Genomic DNA, 17,701 nt, shown 5'->3' with positions numbered 1-17,701 from the left:
AGTTCCATCTGGCAGATGAAGACAGAAGAAAAACTAGGCAGCTCCCATTTCAGTTTCAGAACTAAGGACTTCAGACAAACGGAGACACATTTTGCTCCTTTCTTCCCACCCCTATTCTGAGCAAGAAAACAATGCCATCTGCATTGCTCAGATGGATACGCGCCTGCATAGCAATGGCAGTTCACTCTACTGGGGAAGGAGCTGCCTCAGTGGCCTTCTTTACCCTTGCATTGGTATGCGGGATGGATACCTGAGCTCCCAGCACATTTATAAGGCACTATAAAATGGATGTTTTCACCGAAGCAGAAGCAGCAGGCCCTCCCACAGTCATGGTGCATATTGTTGCTGTTAGGACCTACCATAATTGGGAAAGCTTTTGTATCTCCCAACAAAATGAAACTATGATGTCAATGGGGAAATGTACAATGGGTACCTGAAGGATAGTTTTACATTGACTACATAGGGTCCACACCTTAGTATGGACTGCAACATGATGTTTTGATGTTTTTACAGCCCAGTTGGCAGCAGCTCTTCTTAAATTCTAGTAAATTAGAGTTAGGGAAGCAGGCAGCTAGGTTGTTTCCTTTAATGATGTGTGTGACCTTGATGGCTGTTCAGGCTTGGATAATCCACAAAACTGAAATGGGAGCTGCCTACTTCCCAAGAGTTTTCTCCTACTGTTGTCCAGCAGGTGGAGCAAGAGCTCCACCTGATGACCCTGTGATGTCAATGCAAAACTACCCTTTAGGTGTGTAGCAATTAAGCTTTTTCCTTTATGTTTCGTGATTACTGAGCTGGCATGTAAACTGTTATTAGTTTCAATATTAGTTTCAATAAGTAAAGGTAAAGGACCCCTGGACAGTTAAATCCAGTCAAAGGCAACTATGGGGTTGCGGCGCTCATCTTGCTTCAGGCCAAGGGAGCCGGCGTTTGTCCACAGACAGCTTTCTGGGTCATGTGGCCAGCATGACGAAACTGCTTCTGGTGCAATAGGACACTGTGATGGAAGCCAGAGCGCATAGAAACGCCGTTTCAATACAGCCCAGCTCTTCTTAATATTCTGAATCAAATAAAGAAGACACAGTGGGAAATTAATCACTTTTTCCAGCACAATAGACTCAAAACTACAGTAGGATTTTAACATTCTTTAGAACACGTTTTTAAAGCAATACAGGCAACCCCCCAGTTTACATGCGAGTCGCATTCTGGGTCACTGCGTGTGACGGTGGAGCGGGCATAAGCCTGTTCCACCCCTGCCCCACTCCTGTTCCGCACCCTTTTCTGGCCACTTAGCGGTTGCTGTGATGTGTGCAGTTGCAGTCATGCATAAATTGGACACACGTAACTCTAATATTGCATGTATGTTTGAATTATATGAGCTTAAATCTGATATGAACAGAACGTTCTATAACATACCTTGAGTTTCATTCATACCCAATGAAGCCTGATAAGAGACAGTACCTTATTTAACTTTGTTTAACACATATTAAGAAAGCTTGTTTCTTTTATTGCAGGGCACCGAAGAACTTGAGGTGCGCATTCTGGTGCAGGCTCGACCAGGCCAAGATATCAGGTCAGTGAATTACGTGTTTTCACAACTGCATACTGCTTTTGAAAACTAAAATAGCAGTTTAATATGTTTCTAGCATAAATAGCTTTTGAAATTTTATAAGTTTTATCAGCCCTGCTTGGTGTTTGGTCAGATAACTTGAATCCATTTTTTTTTCCTTTTCTGATGCATTTCTAGACCTATAGGACATGACATTAAAAGAGGTGAATGTGTGCTGGCCAAGGGAACCCATATGGGTCCATCAGAGATAGGTCTCCTAGCAACTGTTGGAGTAACAGAAGTTGAAGTTAACAAGTTTCCAGTGGTTGCAGTAATGTCCACAGGGAATGAAGTAAGGAAAAATCTGCTAACCAAACTTCTGCAAGCATGGCAGTTGTATTTTGACTAAAGCTGCCAGCACCTTTTTATGGACTGTTTCCAATGTTAATGATGATTTTCTGCCAAAAACTATTATTTTTGTGCCTGCTTTCACAGGAAGATTCTGTAAATGTGCTATATTTACTTTATATGTATGCACTTAATGCAAAAGTAAAAAATTAACCACCATTACCCAAATGTTTAAAACCAAAGATAAACTTACATGGGTTGGAAAATAAAGAGGTGGGACATTGGTTGAGAAAGCGACGCTGACCAGGAAGAGATGTAATTCAGTGTTCAATAGAAGAAATACTACAGCTATACACCTATGGTCAAAGGTGGAAATTCCCAACAAAAAGCAGAGGTTGGGTGCTAGAGATTTGAAGTAGAAGGAGACAAAGAGGATGGGGAAAGGGTGATACAGTTCATGGTTTGGAGACGGCCTGATGCGAAGCAGTGTTTATACCAAACATACAGAACACTTGTGATGAAAAGATTCAGACTTACCCCTTCTTCCCACATCCCCACTACCAAGATTTCTCTTCCCTCTCCTTGGTTTCACTACCAGCAACATCTTGGTCTTAACAAGGTAGCAACTCAATGAATAGTTCAGATCAGAGAGAAACAAAGTTTGTTATTAGCTTGCCATGGGTTGTTTGGCAGAAATAAACCACAAATGCTGATTCATACACAGTGTTCAATAAGTCCAATAGTAATGGGCACATTCTGCGATAGAGAATTTTATTGTTGCGAGCAAAGTAATTTAATTATATTTCTAAATAGTTACTTGGTTTCAAACAGCTCCATTTGAGATACTGGTAACATAATCCTTATCCTGAATACATAAAGCATACTTCCCAACAAAATGAATATTACAGACTAAATCTACTATCGTTTTATGATCTGAATAGAAAGTCAAATAAAATTAATAATAATAATAATAATAATAATAATAATAATAATAATAATAATAATAATAATAATAATTTATTATTTATATCACGCCCATCTGGCTGGGTTTCCCCAGCCACTCTAGGTGGCTTCCAGCAGAATATTAAAATACAATGATTCATCCAGTATTAAAAGCTTCCCTAAACAGGGCTGCCTTCAGATGTCTTCTAAAAGTCTGATAGTTATTTATTTATTTGACATCTGATGGGAGGACGTTCCACAGGGCAGGCACCACTACCGAGAAGGCCCTCTGCCTGGTTCCCTGTAACTTCACTTCTCGCAGTGAGGGAACCACCAGAAGGCCCTCAGCACTGGACCTCAGTGTCCGGGCTGAACGATGGGGGTGGAGACGCTCCTTCAGGTATACTGGGACGAGGCCATTTAGGGCTTTAAAGGTCAGCACCAACACTTTGAATTGTGCTCGGAAACTTACTGGGAGCCAATGTAGGTCTTTTAGTGTTACGTGGTCTCAGCGGCCACTCCCAGTCACCAGTCTACCTGCCACGTTCTGGATTAGTTGTAGTTTCTGGGTCACCTTCAAAGGTAGCCCCATTTAGAGCACGTTGCAGTAGTCCAATATCAAAACATCTACATCTGTTTTATGTTTTATTCACTGTGAAGGTGAATATTCAGGTATTTTGATTCTGGTTTTATAGCTATTGAATCCTGAAGATGACCTGCTACCAGGAAAGATCAGAGACAGTAATCGTTCAACTCTTCTAGCAACAATTCAAGAACATGGGTACCCAACAATCAACTTGGGGATTGTGGGAGATAAGTATGTACTGCATGTTTATAACTCTTTGACTTATTTTCCATACAGGGGTTATTTTAAAATATCTGACAATGTCGTATTTTGTCCTTGGAAGCAGAATTGATTTCTTGCAGAGAGAAATATCTTCCTCTCTGACTAGGGAGTTCAACAACTTGGAGCTTTAGCCGTTTGTGGGTTCAGACTTTTTCCTTACCACTATGGGTTTTCCAAACTAATTTCTTTTTAAGCAAGAGCAGAAAGTTCTTTCCATTGATTAAAAAAAAACTACATTGCCACCCACCTCTCCCAGATGGTGAACGGGAATGTGCTTGACTTCATTGAACTGGGATGCTAAGTTAGGTTCAAGCCTGTAAGGGATGGAAGGTTCAGGAGATGGGGGGGTGGGACTAACTGTAAGGTGGGTGGGGGCATGCAGGCACAGGCACATCTAAGAGCCAAGGATGGGGTAGATTGGGATGACGTAGATTCACTGGCACATGTGAGAGAGATGCAAAAATTTGTGGAGGGATATGCAGATTATCATCATTGAAGTAGAGAGAATGTCGTTGTGTGATAGATTCACATAGAAATGTACTGAGAGATGGGGGGAAAGAAGAAGACTGATAGATATACCAGCTAGGACATGGGGAGACCAGCAGGGTTCAAATCTTCAATGAAGTCAGGTGGGTGACCTGACCGATCCCACAGGGTTGTTGTGAGGATAAAATGAGAAGGCGCGAGAACCATGAATGCCACCTTGAGCTCCTTGGATGAAAGGTGAGATATATGTGTGGTGAATAAATAAATACAATTAATGAGACAGGGAAAAAGAAAAGATGAAGGAAAGAAAGAAAGAATAAGAAAAGGCCAAAAAGTTGAAGTCCTAAGGATGTTAGAGAATGGCCATAGCCAGAAGCATACCTAGGCATTGGCAAAACTGCCCCCCACCAGATGCACAGGCTGGGGGGGGGGCAAAAAAACCCCATAAATCTGTGTCAAGTTTTCTGTGTAAGGTGATGAGTTTAGACAAGAGCTGAGTGGCAGGAGAAATGGCAAGGCGATATGATGGTAGACCAATGAAGAATATGGTGCTTGTGTGTGTGATGATGCAGTGCTGCTGTCATGGCAAGATCAAACGTGAAATGTTTTTAAAATGTATTTGTTTGTCATTCCATTTATATCCCACCTTCTCCTAGGATCTCAAGGTGGAGTATGTAGTTCTCCTCCTCCCCATTTATGCTCAAATTCTGTGAAATAGGTTAGTCCAAGAACAGTGACTAGCCCAAGGTCAGTAAGCTTCATGGCTGAGAGAGAATTTGAACCTTGGTCTCCCACACTATAACCACTACGCTAAGCCTATTCTAGGTAGAAAACAGAAAATGTAAAGTCCTACATAAAACAATTACTTCAAGTTATTGCTGCTAAAGGGAGTTCAACAAGCTATTGAATCATAAGGTGTACTTAGTTTTTAACACATGGCGTTTCCATTTTGGCTTTATTTCTGTTAAATAAATCATGACATGGTGTAGTATGTCATGTGTTGTTGTTCATCTGAGGTTGCATTTACCTAATTTTAAGACCTGCTAAGGAACAAAATGATTGTTATTATGTCTTCATATGTAAAACCACAGAATTCAAAGAGGGTGCACTTTCTTTTTCCCACAACTGTATTTACATCATTAATTTTGTTGTTGCATGTTTAGTTGAAAAAGTACATGCCATTTTCAACATTACTTCTCAGGGAGCATCTGAAAATCTAGATGGATTTCTGAATACTTATTATAGATTTGTGTCTCCTGAACATAATCTGTCATTATTGTATACCTTTGTTTATTGCTTGTTTACATTTGAAAGTGTGTTCTCATCTGAGCTCTTAAACGCAATAGTTTCCACAGCTTGAGTTTTTCCTGATTATTTGGTCTGCTTTCAGTCAATAATGACTAATAAAAGAACAATCTGTCTAGACATGTCACTGAATATAAAATATGACATTCCAACATATTTCTTAATACTGAAATTTAAAGAAACCCTGTCTATTAGTTATGGCACGTGATGACTCATCAGATATTTTTTCACATGATAGTTAACTATACTTATTATTCAGTCTCCATAATGACCCACTTAGACATTAAGCTTTCAACTGTGGAAATATTTTGGGGGGGAAACTATTGTTATTTGTTTGTTTGTTATATTCCAAGTGTTTCAAGAAAACTTCTGGTTTGGGGAATGACATCCTGGGACTATTCATAATATGGTTTTAAATCACTTTATTGGCTGACTTTCAGAAAGGTAGATAGGAATTAAACATGTGTCTCTCTTGGATACATGATGACCGTTGTCATCAGTGAGATAAACAGAATGTTCTGACAAATCTATATTTGTATTTGTAATAGGATTATCATTGCCCAAGATTAAACAGTTTAAACAATTAGTATCAAACTAAAGGTGTCACCAATACAAGCACTACAAAATTATCTCTTATTTTTAGATATGCTGAATAAGTGCTAAGTATTATACCCATAAGCCTTAAGTCTATAAGGCTACAATCCTAAAAAAGGCTTGGGAGTAAATAGCATTGAACATGGTGACATCTTTTGAAACTTCCTTAGGGGGGCAGGCCTTAAGCAGCTCTTGGAATGCTAACAGTTTATAACCAATAAAATATTATTATTATTATTATTATTATTATTATTATTATTATTATTATTATTATTATTATCCCAGCCTATCACTATAAATCTCTCTTATATGTTTGGTGAATAAGTTGGCACACATATAGTTGAATACATTTATCATAGACAAGATTCTTTATAAATCACCCTTATTTTTTTAAAGAAGATCAGCAATTGTTTCTAAGGCTGTGATCTTAAGCACACTTCTTGAGTAAGCATCATTTGGGTTGGGCCACGAGTCCACAATTGTAGAATCCCTTATCTTCAAAATCAGATTCTCCCATATCAATCACATCTTAGTATATTTATACCATTAAAATTATTAACTCCATTTTGAATATTTTGTTATTGAAAATAAAATCTATTAAAAATAAATCTCTGTATTAAGACGGTGGCCCAGTTTCCATGTCTATCATGCTTAATAGTTGTTATGAAATGTACAGTTTGCACACTAGCCTGAAATTCTCACCTGCAAGGAATCTTTTGACACTGAGACAAGCAGCTATTGCATTAAGCTAATCTGTTAGGTGCTGGTTATAAATAAAAAAAGGATAGTTTTAGCAGTAAAATACATAAAAGTCTTGTATTCTCCTTTAGTCTATTCTTTTTAATCATGAATATATGTCAGTCTCTAGACATTTGGAAATTCGAAATACAATATTCAATAAGTTATCTGCATGAAATACAAGCCACCACTGTTTCCGGCTGTTTAGTGACTTCTGAGAGCATGACTAATGTACACAGGACACTAATTTTGTCTTTTTGCTTAACTTGACCTCTTTATGTGGTGTAGTGTAATTACACTCAAAGCATTAAATTATTTTGGAGGATGGTTAACATGAAGCACTTCATTTGTATCTGAAACAAGTGCTTGAAGCAAACAGTTGAAAGTGCTTATTTTAGAATGTGAAAACAGAAAATAATTTCAACTTTTATTATTTATTTTGATTTTATCAATAAGAGTACTTCTGTATTGTTAAGGAACATATCAGGCATGTTAATCGTCTGTGCCACTGAAAGTAAACAGTTCCATCAAGAGCCACAAGCTAGAGATTCAACTAGCAGGCAGTCAAATGCCTCCCTAGCTTTCTCCATTAGTATATGCCTTTCTCAAGCTCACTGAATCACTTAAAATATGATTGAGAGTTGTTCCCCCCAACAAACACACATCTCTTTCCTTATTAACTACAAACACCATATGCAGGCAACCACAGGCCCCATGGAACCCTTGGCTGCAAAAGCTTCCTTCCCCTCACCTCTTGCTGCAAAATATCACGGCCTAATATCAGTATAAGGGCAGCAATCTTGGCTGCATCGGGATCACTAGGAAGTAGAGGCTTTAATGTCCTCACTGCCACAAGGAATCCCAGTGCAGTTTTGCATCTCCCAGACCTCTGTGTACCCCATGGCTCATCTGATAGGCTTTCTCACTCTCCTACATTACCTCCTCTCCTGAACCATAATCTCACCAGTTGCTTTATGTTCCACAAACACTGGCTGGAGAGGGTGGAGGAATGACTTGTAGGGATCAAGAATCCAAGGGATCTTGGAGCTTGAGAGGGGAAAGGAGTAAGGAAGTTGGTAAAAAGCTTTGGGCTTGCACATTTCCTCCCCACAAGCTCTCAGGTTTCCTCACATGGACTCTGGTTTGCAGTTGTCTACTATGCCTCCCCCACCCTTCCCTAGATAAAGCAATGAAGGCAAGGAGGTCACATTTAGAATTTTCTTTTTATTGAAACTCTGAGAAAATGTAGTATTAAACTTTTATTATTAATTCCAATAGCTGGAGCAGCCCTGAATGCTTCTCTGTCTATTTTAAGGGGAAGAGCCATGACTCAAAGCAGTGCTGTGGCTCAATGATAGAGTGTTTGCTTTACATGCGGAAGATCTCAGGTTTAATCCGCAGAAGCTCCAAGCAGGCCTGGGAGAGACCCCCCAGTCTGAAACACTGGAGAGCTGCTGTCACTCAGTGTAGACAAAGTTAAGCTTTTGCAAGCTGTGAAATTGCTGAAGTGGCAGAAGCTGTTTAGAGACAGAACTCCTAATAATTTTTAAAAGTGAAGCAGGAAAAGCTTCAACATTCAGAATGCCACTTACAAGAAGAGAAAAGAGAGAGGCAGAAGGAGGGGAAGAGGTGGGATAAAGAAGGAGAACTTCAGGGTCCTTGCTTACTGTGGATATTCTTAAGCAGATGATGACAGAGCTAACAAAGTTTATTAACAGAAAAATAGAGGTTTTAGAGGAAAAAACAGATTAAAAATTGACAAGATTAAAAGGAGTAAATGAAATGAGGAATGAAACTAAACAAGCAATGGTTGAAATGGGAAACGGGATCAAAAATGACATGGTGGATCTAAATGACAAAGGACTGAGAAATGAAACTATGGTAGGGCTGAGAGATGAAGCTATGGCAAATGTAGAAGGAACATTTGATGAAATGGAAGAACCTACTATACAAGTGTATGGAGAAATGAAGCAACCAAATGATAAAGCTGAGATTTTGGAAAACAAAAATGAAGTTATATGGATAAGATAAGGTTGAAAAAAACGTAAATACGACAGGAAGTAGAAATTGGATACAGAACATAGTCCGGACCAATGGATATGGAATACTGCATCAATGTATGTTCACAGTGGAGAGACGCCTATGCCCTCAGAATGGGAAAGAGTTACCATTATTTAATATGGAGGCATGGTTGCTGCAATTGTTGAAGGCCAAGGTGATACTGTTAATTAGAGAAAAACTATTGCTGACATTTATCAATATTAATTGGGAACCAGTTTTGGACATTTTGCAAGAAAAGGAAGATGAACGCGTGATATTTGGGTTTGAAGATTGGAAAAATACTAGATCATGGAAAATGGAATAGTTAGATATTGTTGTGGAGTGAAAGTTTTGAATAATTATTTTTATGTAACTGACAGAAGGAAAATCAGAAGCCCTTTTCTTTTCCCTTTCTTTTCTCTTTTCTCTATTCTTCTTTCATTCTTTCTTCCCCCCATTTAACTTGTATCAAAAAAGTTTTAATTAAAAAAAAATTATGCATAAAAAATAACTCAGTATAAGGCAGCTTCCTATGTTTTTGTGATAAGAGCATCACTTCCCATTCCTTGTAAGAGGGTGGGGGTGTTTTAGCACACAGCCCAAACAGATTACCCCTAAGGCAATTGAGCCCTCCAAGGAAAATGGTTGCCCACCATACTGAGCGTAGAATTCTAGCTTTCATCTCCCATAATACTCGTTAAATCATTTTCTTTAATATTCCACTGCTACATAGCCTATAGATATAGATATATAGAGTCTGTTTATTTAATACCTTTATATATTGGCTTTATTCTAAAACACTCAAAGTAGTATGCCATTAAAAATAATAGCTTACACTGTAAGACACATAACAAAAGAAAAAGGAAAGGAATAGGCAAATACAAAAACGCAGGCACCAATTCTTAAGTCCCCTTCCCATTTTTAGATGATGATTGGAAGTATTTTCTAAAAGTTATTCCCTGCGAAACTGGGGGCCGGGGGGGGCAGGGAATGGCCTCTTCTGATGCAGCCTGGTAGATTGGCTGTGGATGGAGACAATGTTGGGAGCTGAGGAGTCAAATGTTGCCAATGGATGGGACTTCAGTTAGCTTTTTCCTCTTATTAAGCCATTTGATGATACAGTTATGTAAATAATCACACAAATGAAATGTTAGTTGTTTTAGCCCTTTGGTGAGTATGAAACAATGGTGAGCATGGGCAACCCATCCCATTTCGCCACCTGAAGAAAACAGGTAGTTGCTGCCTCCGGCTCCACTCCTGTGCTGAAGCTGGAGTTCTGCTGCTACCACCACTTCTCCTCATTTTTCTGGTGCTGGGGGTGAGGGTGGGAGCTCCAGCACTACCCATGATGCCTCCTGCCCCCCCCCCATTGCCAGAGAGGTGAAGAAAGGCAGTTGCAGCAGCGAGAGCTCACTGCTTCTCCAGTGGCAGTGGCAACCAGTAGGCACAGCAGTGGGGTATGCTATCTCAGGATCATGACACCTGATGCAATCGCCTTGGTGTGTCTAACGGTAACTCCAGCTCTGACAGTGAAGTGCTTAATATACATTACGTCTCCGAAAGACTTGAAGAAAAGGATGAAGATAGAAATGTGGGAGAGGTGATATTTGAACATCTGCCCCATTTGCTCTGAATTTTTCTCCTTCTGTAGAATTGCTTGGAGTCTTTGTTTCTGTTCCTTCATCTTAGACTAAACTTATAGTAACAACTGAGTTCTGATAAGTAAGTTAATTTTTCTAGATTTAGACACTGACCTTGGTTTGGTATTGTAGACTCCTAACATGTTCTCTGTAGGCCTCATGTGCACTATTACCATAGTGTAAAATGGCTAATTAAGGGGATCTCTTGCTCCAGGTTTGAGGTAAAATCTTCAAAGTGAAATTGGTTGATGTATTAAATTGTAAGAATCATTGCATTTTCAAATATTAATATAACAAATATGGGAAAAGTGACTTGCGGTAATTGAGAGATTCAGCTGGGTAAAAAGATTAGTGGAGAAGAGAACACTGTATGAGTGATCCATGGAGTACATTATGATCTATAGAGAATCGAGTTGGAACAGGACTGTGATAATTCAGTCCCCAGTGCTAAATCCTGTCATGCCATATTGCTTAATTTTGACTTCATATTAACTGTATATTTCAGAGTGATGATATAATGAGAAGGCTAACAGAGATGGTTGCCAGTTTTAATGAACAAGTGACAGAAAAAAATTCATAAGGGATCAATAAAGCATAGTCTAGCAAAGAGAGGTATTAAATTGAAGGTCAAGTAAAACTCTACTGGAAATTCAGTTAAAACAGTCTCCTTAAATGCTCATTGGCTTATTGGATGAGGACTTTTGAGGTGTTTCATTTTAATTAGTACCTTTAAGATTGTAAACTTGTGCCTGGGCTACCTGACTGCTGGTAGAGAGTCAGGATTGAAATGACATCACTATATATGGAGAGAGAGAGAGAGAGAGAGAGAGAGAGAGAGAGATATTTCTATATCACCCTTCAAAAATGATCACAGGGATCACAGGGCAGTTTGCAAAAAAAAAAAAGCAAAATACATAATGAACAAAACATTAAAGTCATTATCCTAAATTATATAAATAACATAGTTAGCAACAGCATAAAAATGACTTAGCCCATGTCTCTAAAAGTCTGACAAAAAATGTTGACTATCTCCCATGCTGGCATACTGGACTCAGGTGGGATTAGCTCAAGGCAGTTGCCTCACCAGAACCTTCATAGGTGGTATTCCCAGAAGCTGCTTCAGTTTTAAGTTCCTGGCCGGGGCAAGACTCACTTCCATAGAGAGATTGTTTCAGAGACATGGAGCCACCCCTAAAAAGGTATTCCCATGCCCCCTCCACTATATGTCTCATTTAATGCTGGGATCACCAGGAGACCCCCTCCTACTGATCTTAATGGGCAGGCAGATTGCTATGGGAGAAGGCATTCACTCAGATATTTGGGTCACAGGCCATTCACAGCTTTAAATGTCAACATAAACAGCTTGTATTTGATACGGATACTGGATACTGGATATTGACAACCAATGTACTGTAGATGTTTGAGGACAGAAGCTATATGCTAATGGTTCACTGCTTCCACCAGCACCCTAGCTACTGTAGTTGCAACTTCCAGATTGTCTTCAAGGGCAATCCTACATAAAGTGCACTGCTGCAATCCATCCTAGAGGTTACTAGAGTATGGATAACTATAGCCACACTATACCTTTCCAAAGAAAGCCGTACTAGATTCTTTCAGACTGAAAGAACCTTGTGAACCTTTCTGAAAGTAGCACTCCTTTCCTACCTATGGATTTGCTCCACACAGAAAAACAGTATGTCATGGAGAAAGCTAGGTGAAAACCTTTTTGCCTCATATTTAATTTTCTACAGAACGGAAATAATTTGTTATAGAGGAGCAGGCAATCATGTGAGCCCCCACCTATAGTCAAAAGTTATCCAGTCCAGAAACAGATTTTAGCATTTTAAATGCAATTGGCCCTAATAAAATAATGTATGCAATCAAGATGTTCTGTACTGCTGATGAAGTTTTCCAAGCAGATTCTACCAAGTATTGAGCATTAATTTTTGGATTATTTTAATATCACTTATATAATCAGTTAGTAATCAATCTGTTCATTAAGTGATTTCCATCCCGTTAGTTTTAAAGTGGTGAAAAACAAGAGTGTCACTTCCAGAAGGACTCGTAAGACTTTTCCAATCTGAAATAATCTAATATTTCTGTGATGATGTCATTGTATCAGTTTGTTTTAAATATATATATACTGCTGGCTTTGTTATGCTGCAAATTAGTTACAAAATTGATCTGCCATCTGCTGCATAGTAATTTTGTCTACAGATTAAGGGTAGAACAATGGAGCAATTAGATGTTTGCGATGCTTCTTGGATTGGCAAAGGTAACAGAGATCATAACAGATTCAGAAGCATTTTAGGCACAGGCATAGCACAGTGAGCTCAGTACAGTCATACCTCGGGTTACAGACACTTCAGGTTGTGCGTTTTCGGGTTGCGCACCGTGCCGAACCCGGAAGTACTGGAACAGGTTACTTCCGGGTTTTGGCACTCGCACATGCGCAGAAGCACTAAATTGCGCTTTGCGCATGCACAAAAGCGCCAAATCACAACCCATGCGTGCACAGACGCGGTGCTGCAGGTTGTGAACGATGCAGGTTGCAAACGTGCCTCCCGCACGGATCACGTTCGTAACCCGAGCGTCCGCTGTACTTTGCTTCCTTATATCAATATGATGAAAGCAATGATTTCTAATTATCCAGAGAAAGCTTGGTTCTGTGCTTAACTGGCAACATGCATAGTTCCATAAAACACACATATTCCTTATAGAGCATATATTATTGTCAGCAGTATCTTAAATAAAAAATTATAGAGCCTGATGTGTAAATCATTATCATTCTGCTCTTATTATCTGTCGCAAGAATTGTATTCTGTTGAATAATCACTGATGTTGCTCTGTGGAAATTGACAGTTTAAGGTGGCGTAGGGGAGAGTTAACATTCTGTAGAATGACAACAAACGTGTAGTAGGTTTATCTGTACCAAATTATTTGATTCCAGGATCGTCATCATAGCACTTTCTCCTCAAGATAGCTGCATGTGGATAATACAAAATGATCCTAGACATAGGGTTGAGTCAAAGAGGAACCTGTTTTTGCCTTCCCTTCCACCTGTTTTGGAATTTAGAAGAAGAGAGCCTCTACCCTTCCACTGCTAGCTAACAGAGGAAGACAGAACTAGTTAGAAGGCTTCCACAAGTACTGTAGAAGAAGAAGAAGAGTTTGGATTTGATATCCCGCTTTATCACTACTCTAAGGAGTCTCAAAGCGGCTAACAGTCTCCTTTCCCTTCCTCCCCCACAACAAACACTCTGTGAGGTGAGTGGGGCTGAGAGACTTCAGAGAAGTGTGACTAGCCCAAGGTCACCCAGCAGCTGCATGTGGAGGAGCAGGGACGCGAACCCGGTTCACCAGGTTACGAGTCCACCGCTCTTAACCACTACGCCACATTGTAGCTCACCCCCTTGCTTTTTTCTGACTACTCTCAGAAAGCAGCTGTGCCTCACCTGGCAGCAACTGCTCTTCAATCTTTGGCAAATGCTGTTTCCAGAGTGAGGTACTGCTAGTGCTACCCAGGACAAGAAAGGGTCAGTATGTGGCAGCCCCTCCATTTCTCCAGGAGGTCAGGGAAACATAAAGGTTTCAGTCTAGAAAACTGCTTCAGCCAGCGCCTGGCCTGGCCTGGCTAATTTTCCGTCTGGAGAAGGCAAAGTGGGGTACATGTTTCCTTATAAGGGAAGTAATGTGTGAATATCTCTTAAGTTTTACTGTTCTTCAGATAGGAAACATTTGAGCATAGATATGTTCTTTTATGAACTGCACTGGCAGGAATCATCTGTCAAGTCCTCTATGGGAACTTTTTTAAGACAATCCGAAAAACATCTTCCTCAAGTTAGCAGGTAATAAAATGTGTGATACTGTACAAGATTTCTTCACATGTTGTATTTTCAAGGGAATTTCTCCAGAGTAACAGTTGTCTTATTTCTCCAGAGGAACAGTTGTCTTATCTCCCAATGTGGAAGGCATGAGCAACCCTTGCCCATGAGGGAGGGAGATTAAAGTTTAAATTGAGGCTTGCAATCTTAAAAGCACCATTAATTGCACTGAGGAAAATTTCAGTGATATGTTTGATTACCCTGGATTTTCCTTGGATGTTTGTAGTAGTTTTCACTCCACTGACAGGCAAAAACCTTTTAATTTAAAGAGACTTAGCCTGTTAGGCTTAAGTTGTTGTCTTTTAATTTGTATTTCTAATTTAATTATGGTTGGTATCCAACATTAGTCATACTCCGAGTAAAGTGTTGAAATGAATGGACAGGACTAACAGGCCCATTAATTTCATTAATTTTACTTTGCATAAAACTTAATTGGATGCATCCCTGTTTTTAACTAGTTGCTGTTATCTAACTTCATTGTCATTTTGTTTACTCGTTTGTGGATTAGTGTGGGGGATTTTAATTATGGATTTTACAATTAGCTCTCTTTGGCATTTTTAATGGAAAGATTGATTATAAAGATTGTGAATAAGTATAACGATCCACAGGGATATTTTGTTTACGTATTGATACAACACATAGACCTATCTCATTATTTTTCCATGTTCCTGTTGGCGTTCCCAATATAGAGGTGTGACATATGAGATGACTTGCAATTCTTAGCATTCCATATTGGCAGTGACAGTGCAAAAGGAAAGTTAGTGGGAGCTTTTACTAAGCTGCGTGAAAGAGTGTATTTTCTAGCAAGAACTTCATGAAGGACAGAAAATCATGGATGAGGCACCATAGGCTAAAAACTCATTGGGAAAATACATTACATTGGAGCAAAGTTTAAAACCTTAAATCTGCAGTTGGCTATGCTGTGTTGTGTTCTGGTCTGTAACCATCTTTTTTACAACAAGCCTGATAAGCACAGTCAGATTAAAATTTATAAAATTCTTTAAAGGTGTGCATTGCATTCCTGTCTTGTTTGTTTTTACAGTCATGTGAGATAGGTATATCCTGATCATAGCATGGCAATTGCAAATGCTATGCTGACTTATCAGATGCTCTTGTCCATTTTCCATCAATCCAAATCCAGCTTTTTGGTTGTGGTATGACAGATGAAGCAAGAGACAAAATTAATACCTGCTGGGTGCATATGAGCTTGCTAATTTGTCCTGTCTGCTAATGTGAGTAAAACATAACTGTTGTTTGCTTTGTATTAGCTGTATTATAAACCAAAGACTACCAAAAGTTGCATTAGCATTTGGTGTAAAATATATTATATAGACACATGTGGCATATACATTTAACGTGAAATTGCCAGAATATTTGGGAAAGAGTAGAAAAGTACATATTAGAAATTAACTCTCACAAAGATTATCTGAACCCTATATTAAGTGGGTTATAATATAAGCATCAAATCTTTTTTTTAAATTAACTTTGTTTCTTCACATATGACAGCATATTTTTTATCAGATCATTATTCTTTACAAAAGGTTTTCACCAGTTAGCAACGTGTAGATTTTGAGGTGCTTCCAATTATTTTGACTATAAACCAGTTACTAGCAGGTATGTAGTCAGAAACTTTGTGGCGTGGGGAGCTAAGGATACAGCAAGAGAATTGATGCAGAACAGCCAGAACCTAGGTACACGTTGCCATATATGTTTACAAGTATCTAATTGTATTAAATATTTTAAAAAACAGTTTCAAATCTTTCAAAGTTTAAAAATATACCTTGTGCTTTTCAGTACCTTTGAACTCATTGGCCAGAACTCTGGAAGGTAGGAGCAGCTAGAATAGTTCCTGCATGCTTTTCCTTATATCTCTGCAAGTAAAGGGGCTAGACTAAAAACAAAAAACCCACAACCTTGAATATATATGTAAAGGGGTCTGGAATTTCCCTAGTGAGGTCAGCTTCCCACATACTCCCTTACAGCTAGGTGCCTGGTTCCTGGGTTCCAGCACACACCATTATGACCAAGTAAGGAAACTTAGAATTGAGCCTATATAGATAAGGGTGTAGGGCAGGGGTCTGCAACCTTTAAGACAAAAAGAGCCACTTGGACCCATTTCCGAAGGAAAAAAAACCTGGGAGCCGCAAAACCATTGCGACATTTAAAACAAATATATCTCCAGAGCCGCGATCTGACAGCGGGCGGGAAGGTGACGTCAGGACTAACGCATGCACCGCCCCCATGCGACGTCACAGCCAGTACAGCGCCTGCCACAGTGGGGAGTGTCGAGGCGCACAATGCGCCTCCTCCCCTCGCTAGTATCCACCGCAGTAAAGGTGTAAAAGAGCCACATGCGGCTCCGGAGCCGCGGGTTGCAGACCCCTGGTGTAGGGTCATGTAATTCATCATGGTTCTCACTAAGTTATTTGGACAAGAAAATGGTCAGTAATTTGGGGGAGAGCTAAAGAGGAAGGAATCTGCCCCTGGGGTTGTGGGTGTCAACATACAGGTTTAGTCCCCAAGTCACTGATATCCCTGCATATACTGTTTTTCTTTCATCCATGGCTGCCATTCATTCCAGTGGGGAAAACTAAATCACTGCAATGTGTGACAACTTTGCAGTGAGAACACAGCTTGTCCACCATCACTGATACAGGGATGACCCAGCAGGGACGCTTTGGGTGGGAGAAAAATACATCTCTAGGTACAGAACATACAGATTTCTTCCCCATGGTCCTTCTGTGTATTGGCCTTCTCTTAAGACAAATCCTGCCTGTTCCAATGAAGTGTGGCTTGCTACTTTACATATAAACAGGGAGTTCTCGTTGAGCTTTCCGTAGTGATATGCATGTTTATTTTTTGTATGATACAAGAATGACGTATTTCATTACATTTTCTAAACTAAACTCAGTGTACCTGAAGTTACCAATTCAGTCATGCTAGTAGTGGCCAATTGGGCAGCGGAGGCAGAGCACCACTGCTCTCCCAGCTTCCTAGCACAGTGTGTTGCTGGTGCTTACTGGAGTGGCAAGGCCTGGGGAACTCAGTACAGCGCAGCATGGTGGAGCCAATCTGCTGCTTTTGCCATTATGCACCCAGACTACGCAGAGCTTCCCGCACCTTGCACTCCCCTTCTAGTAAGCACCAGCAACATGCTGTGTTTGGAAGCCAGGAGAGCAGCAGCATCCCCCATCCACTGCTGCACCTGACACTACTGCACACAGGTTTAATTAAAAATTAAAAATCTCTTGCAATTTTCTCTGAACGTGACTTCTCTAAAGACCTTTCTACTTAATATTAGATCTCCCAATGGACGTTATATTCTATC

The 17,701-nt window shown here is 39.7% G+C and overlaps 1 protein-coding gene across 39 annotated transcripts in view; it reads left to right on the top strand.

Moving 5' to 3' along the window:
- The window catches only part of GPHN (gephyrin), a 239,996-nt gene that overhangs the window by 213,117 nt on the left and 9,178 nt on the right, over positions 1-17,701 (top strand). For 21 of the 39 annotated variants that reach the window (XM_083460142.1, XM_083460138.1, XM_083460134.1 and 18 more), the window contains 3 exons: positions 1,515-1,573; positions 1,748-1,901; positions 3,535-3,656. In XM_083460142.1, the coding sequence (XP_083316268.1) occupies positions 1,515-1,573; positions 1,748-1,901; positions 3,535-3,656 (335 nt within the window). Of the gene's footprint in view, positions 1-1,514; positions 1,574-1,747; positions 1,902-3,534; positions 3,657-16,167; positions 16,201-17,701 lie in introns of all 39 variants that reach the window. The other 18 variants (XM_083460130.1, XM_083460125.1, XM_083460123.1 and 15 more) reach the window with 1 other exon arrangement.

Source organism: Podarcis liolepis, assembly GCF_965112155.1.
Source record: "Podarcis liolepis genome assembly, chromosome: 1".
In the NCBI taxonomy this organism is placed as follows: Eukaryota; Metazoa; Chordata; class Lepidosauria; order Squamata; family Lacertidae; genus Podarcis; species Podarcis liolepis.
Note: the sequence above shows the minus strand (reverse complement) of the source record. Positions and strands in the feature narration are given on the sequence as shown.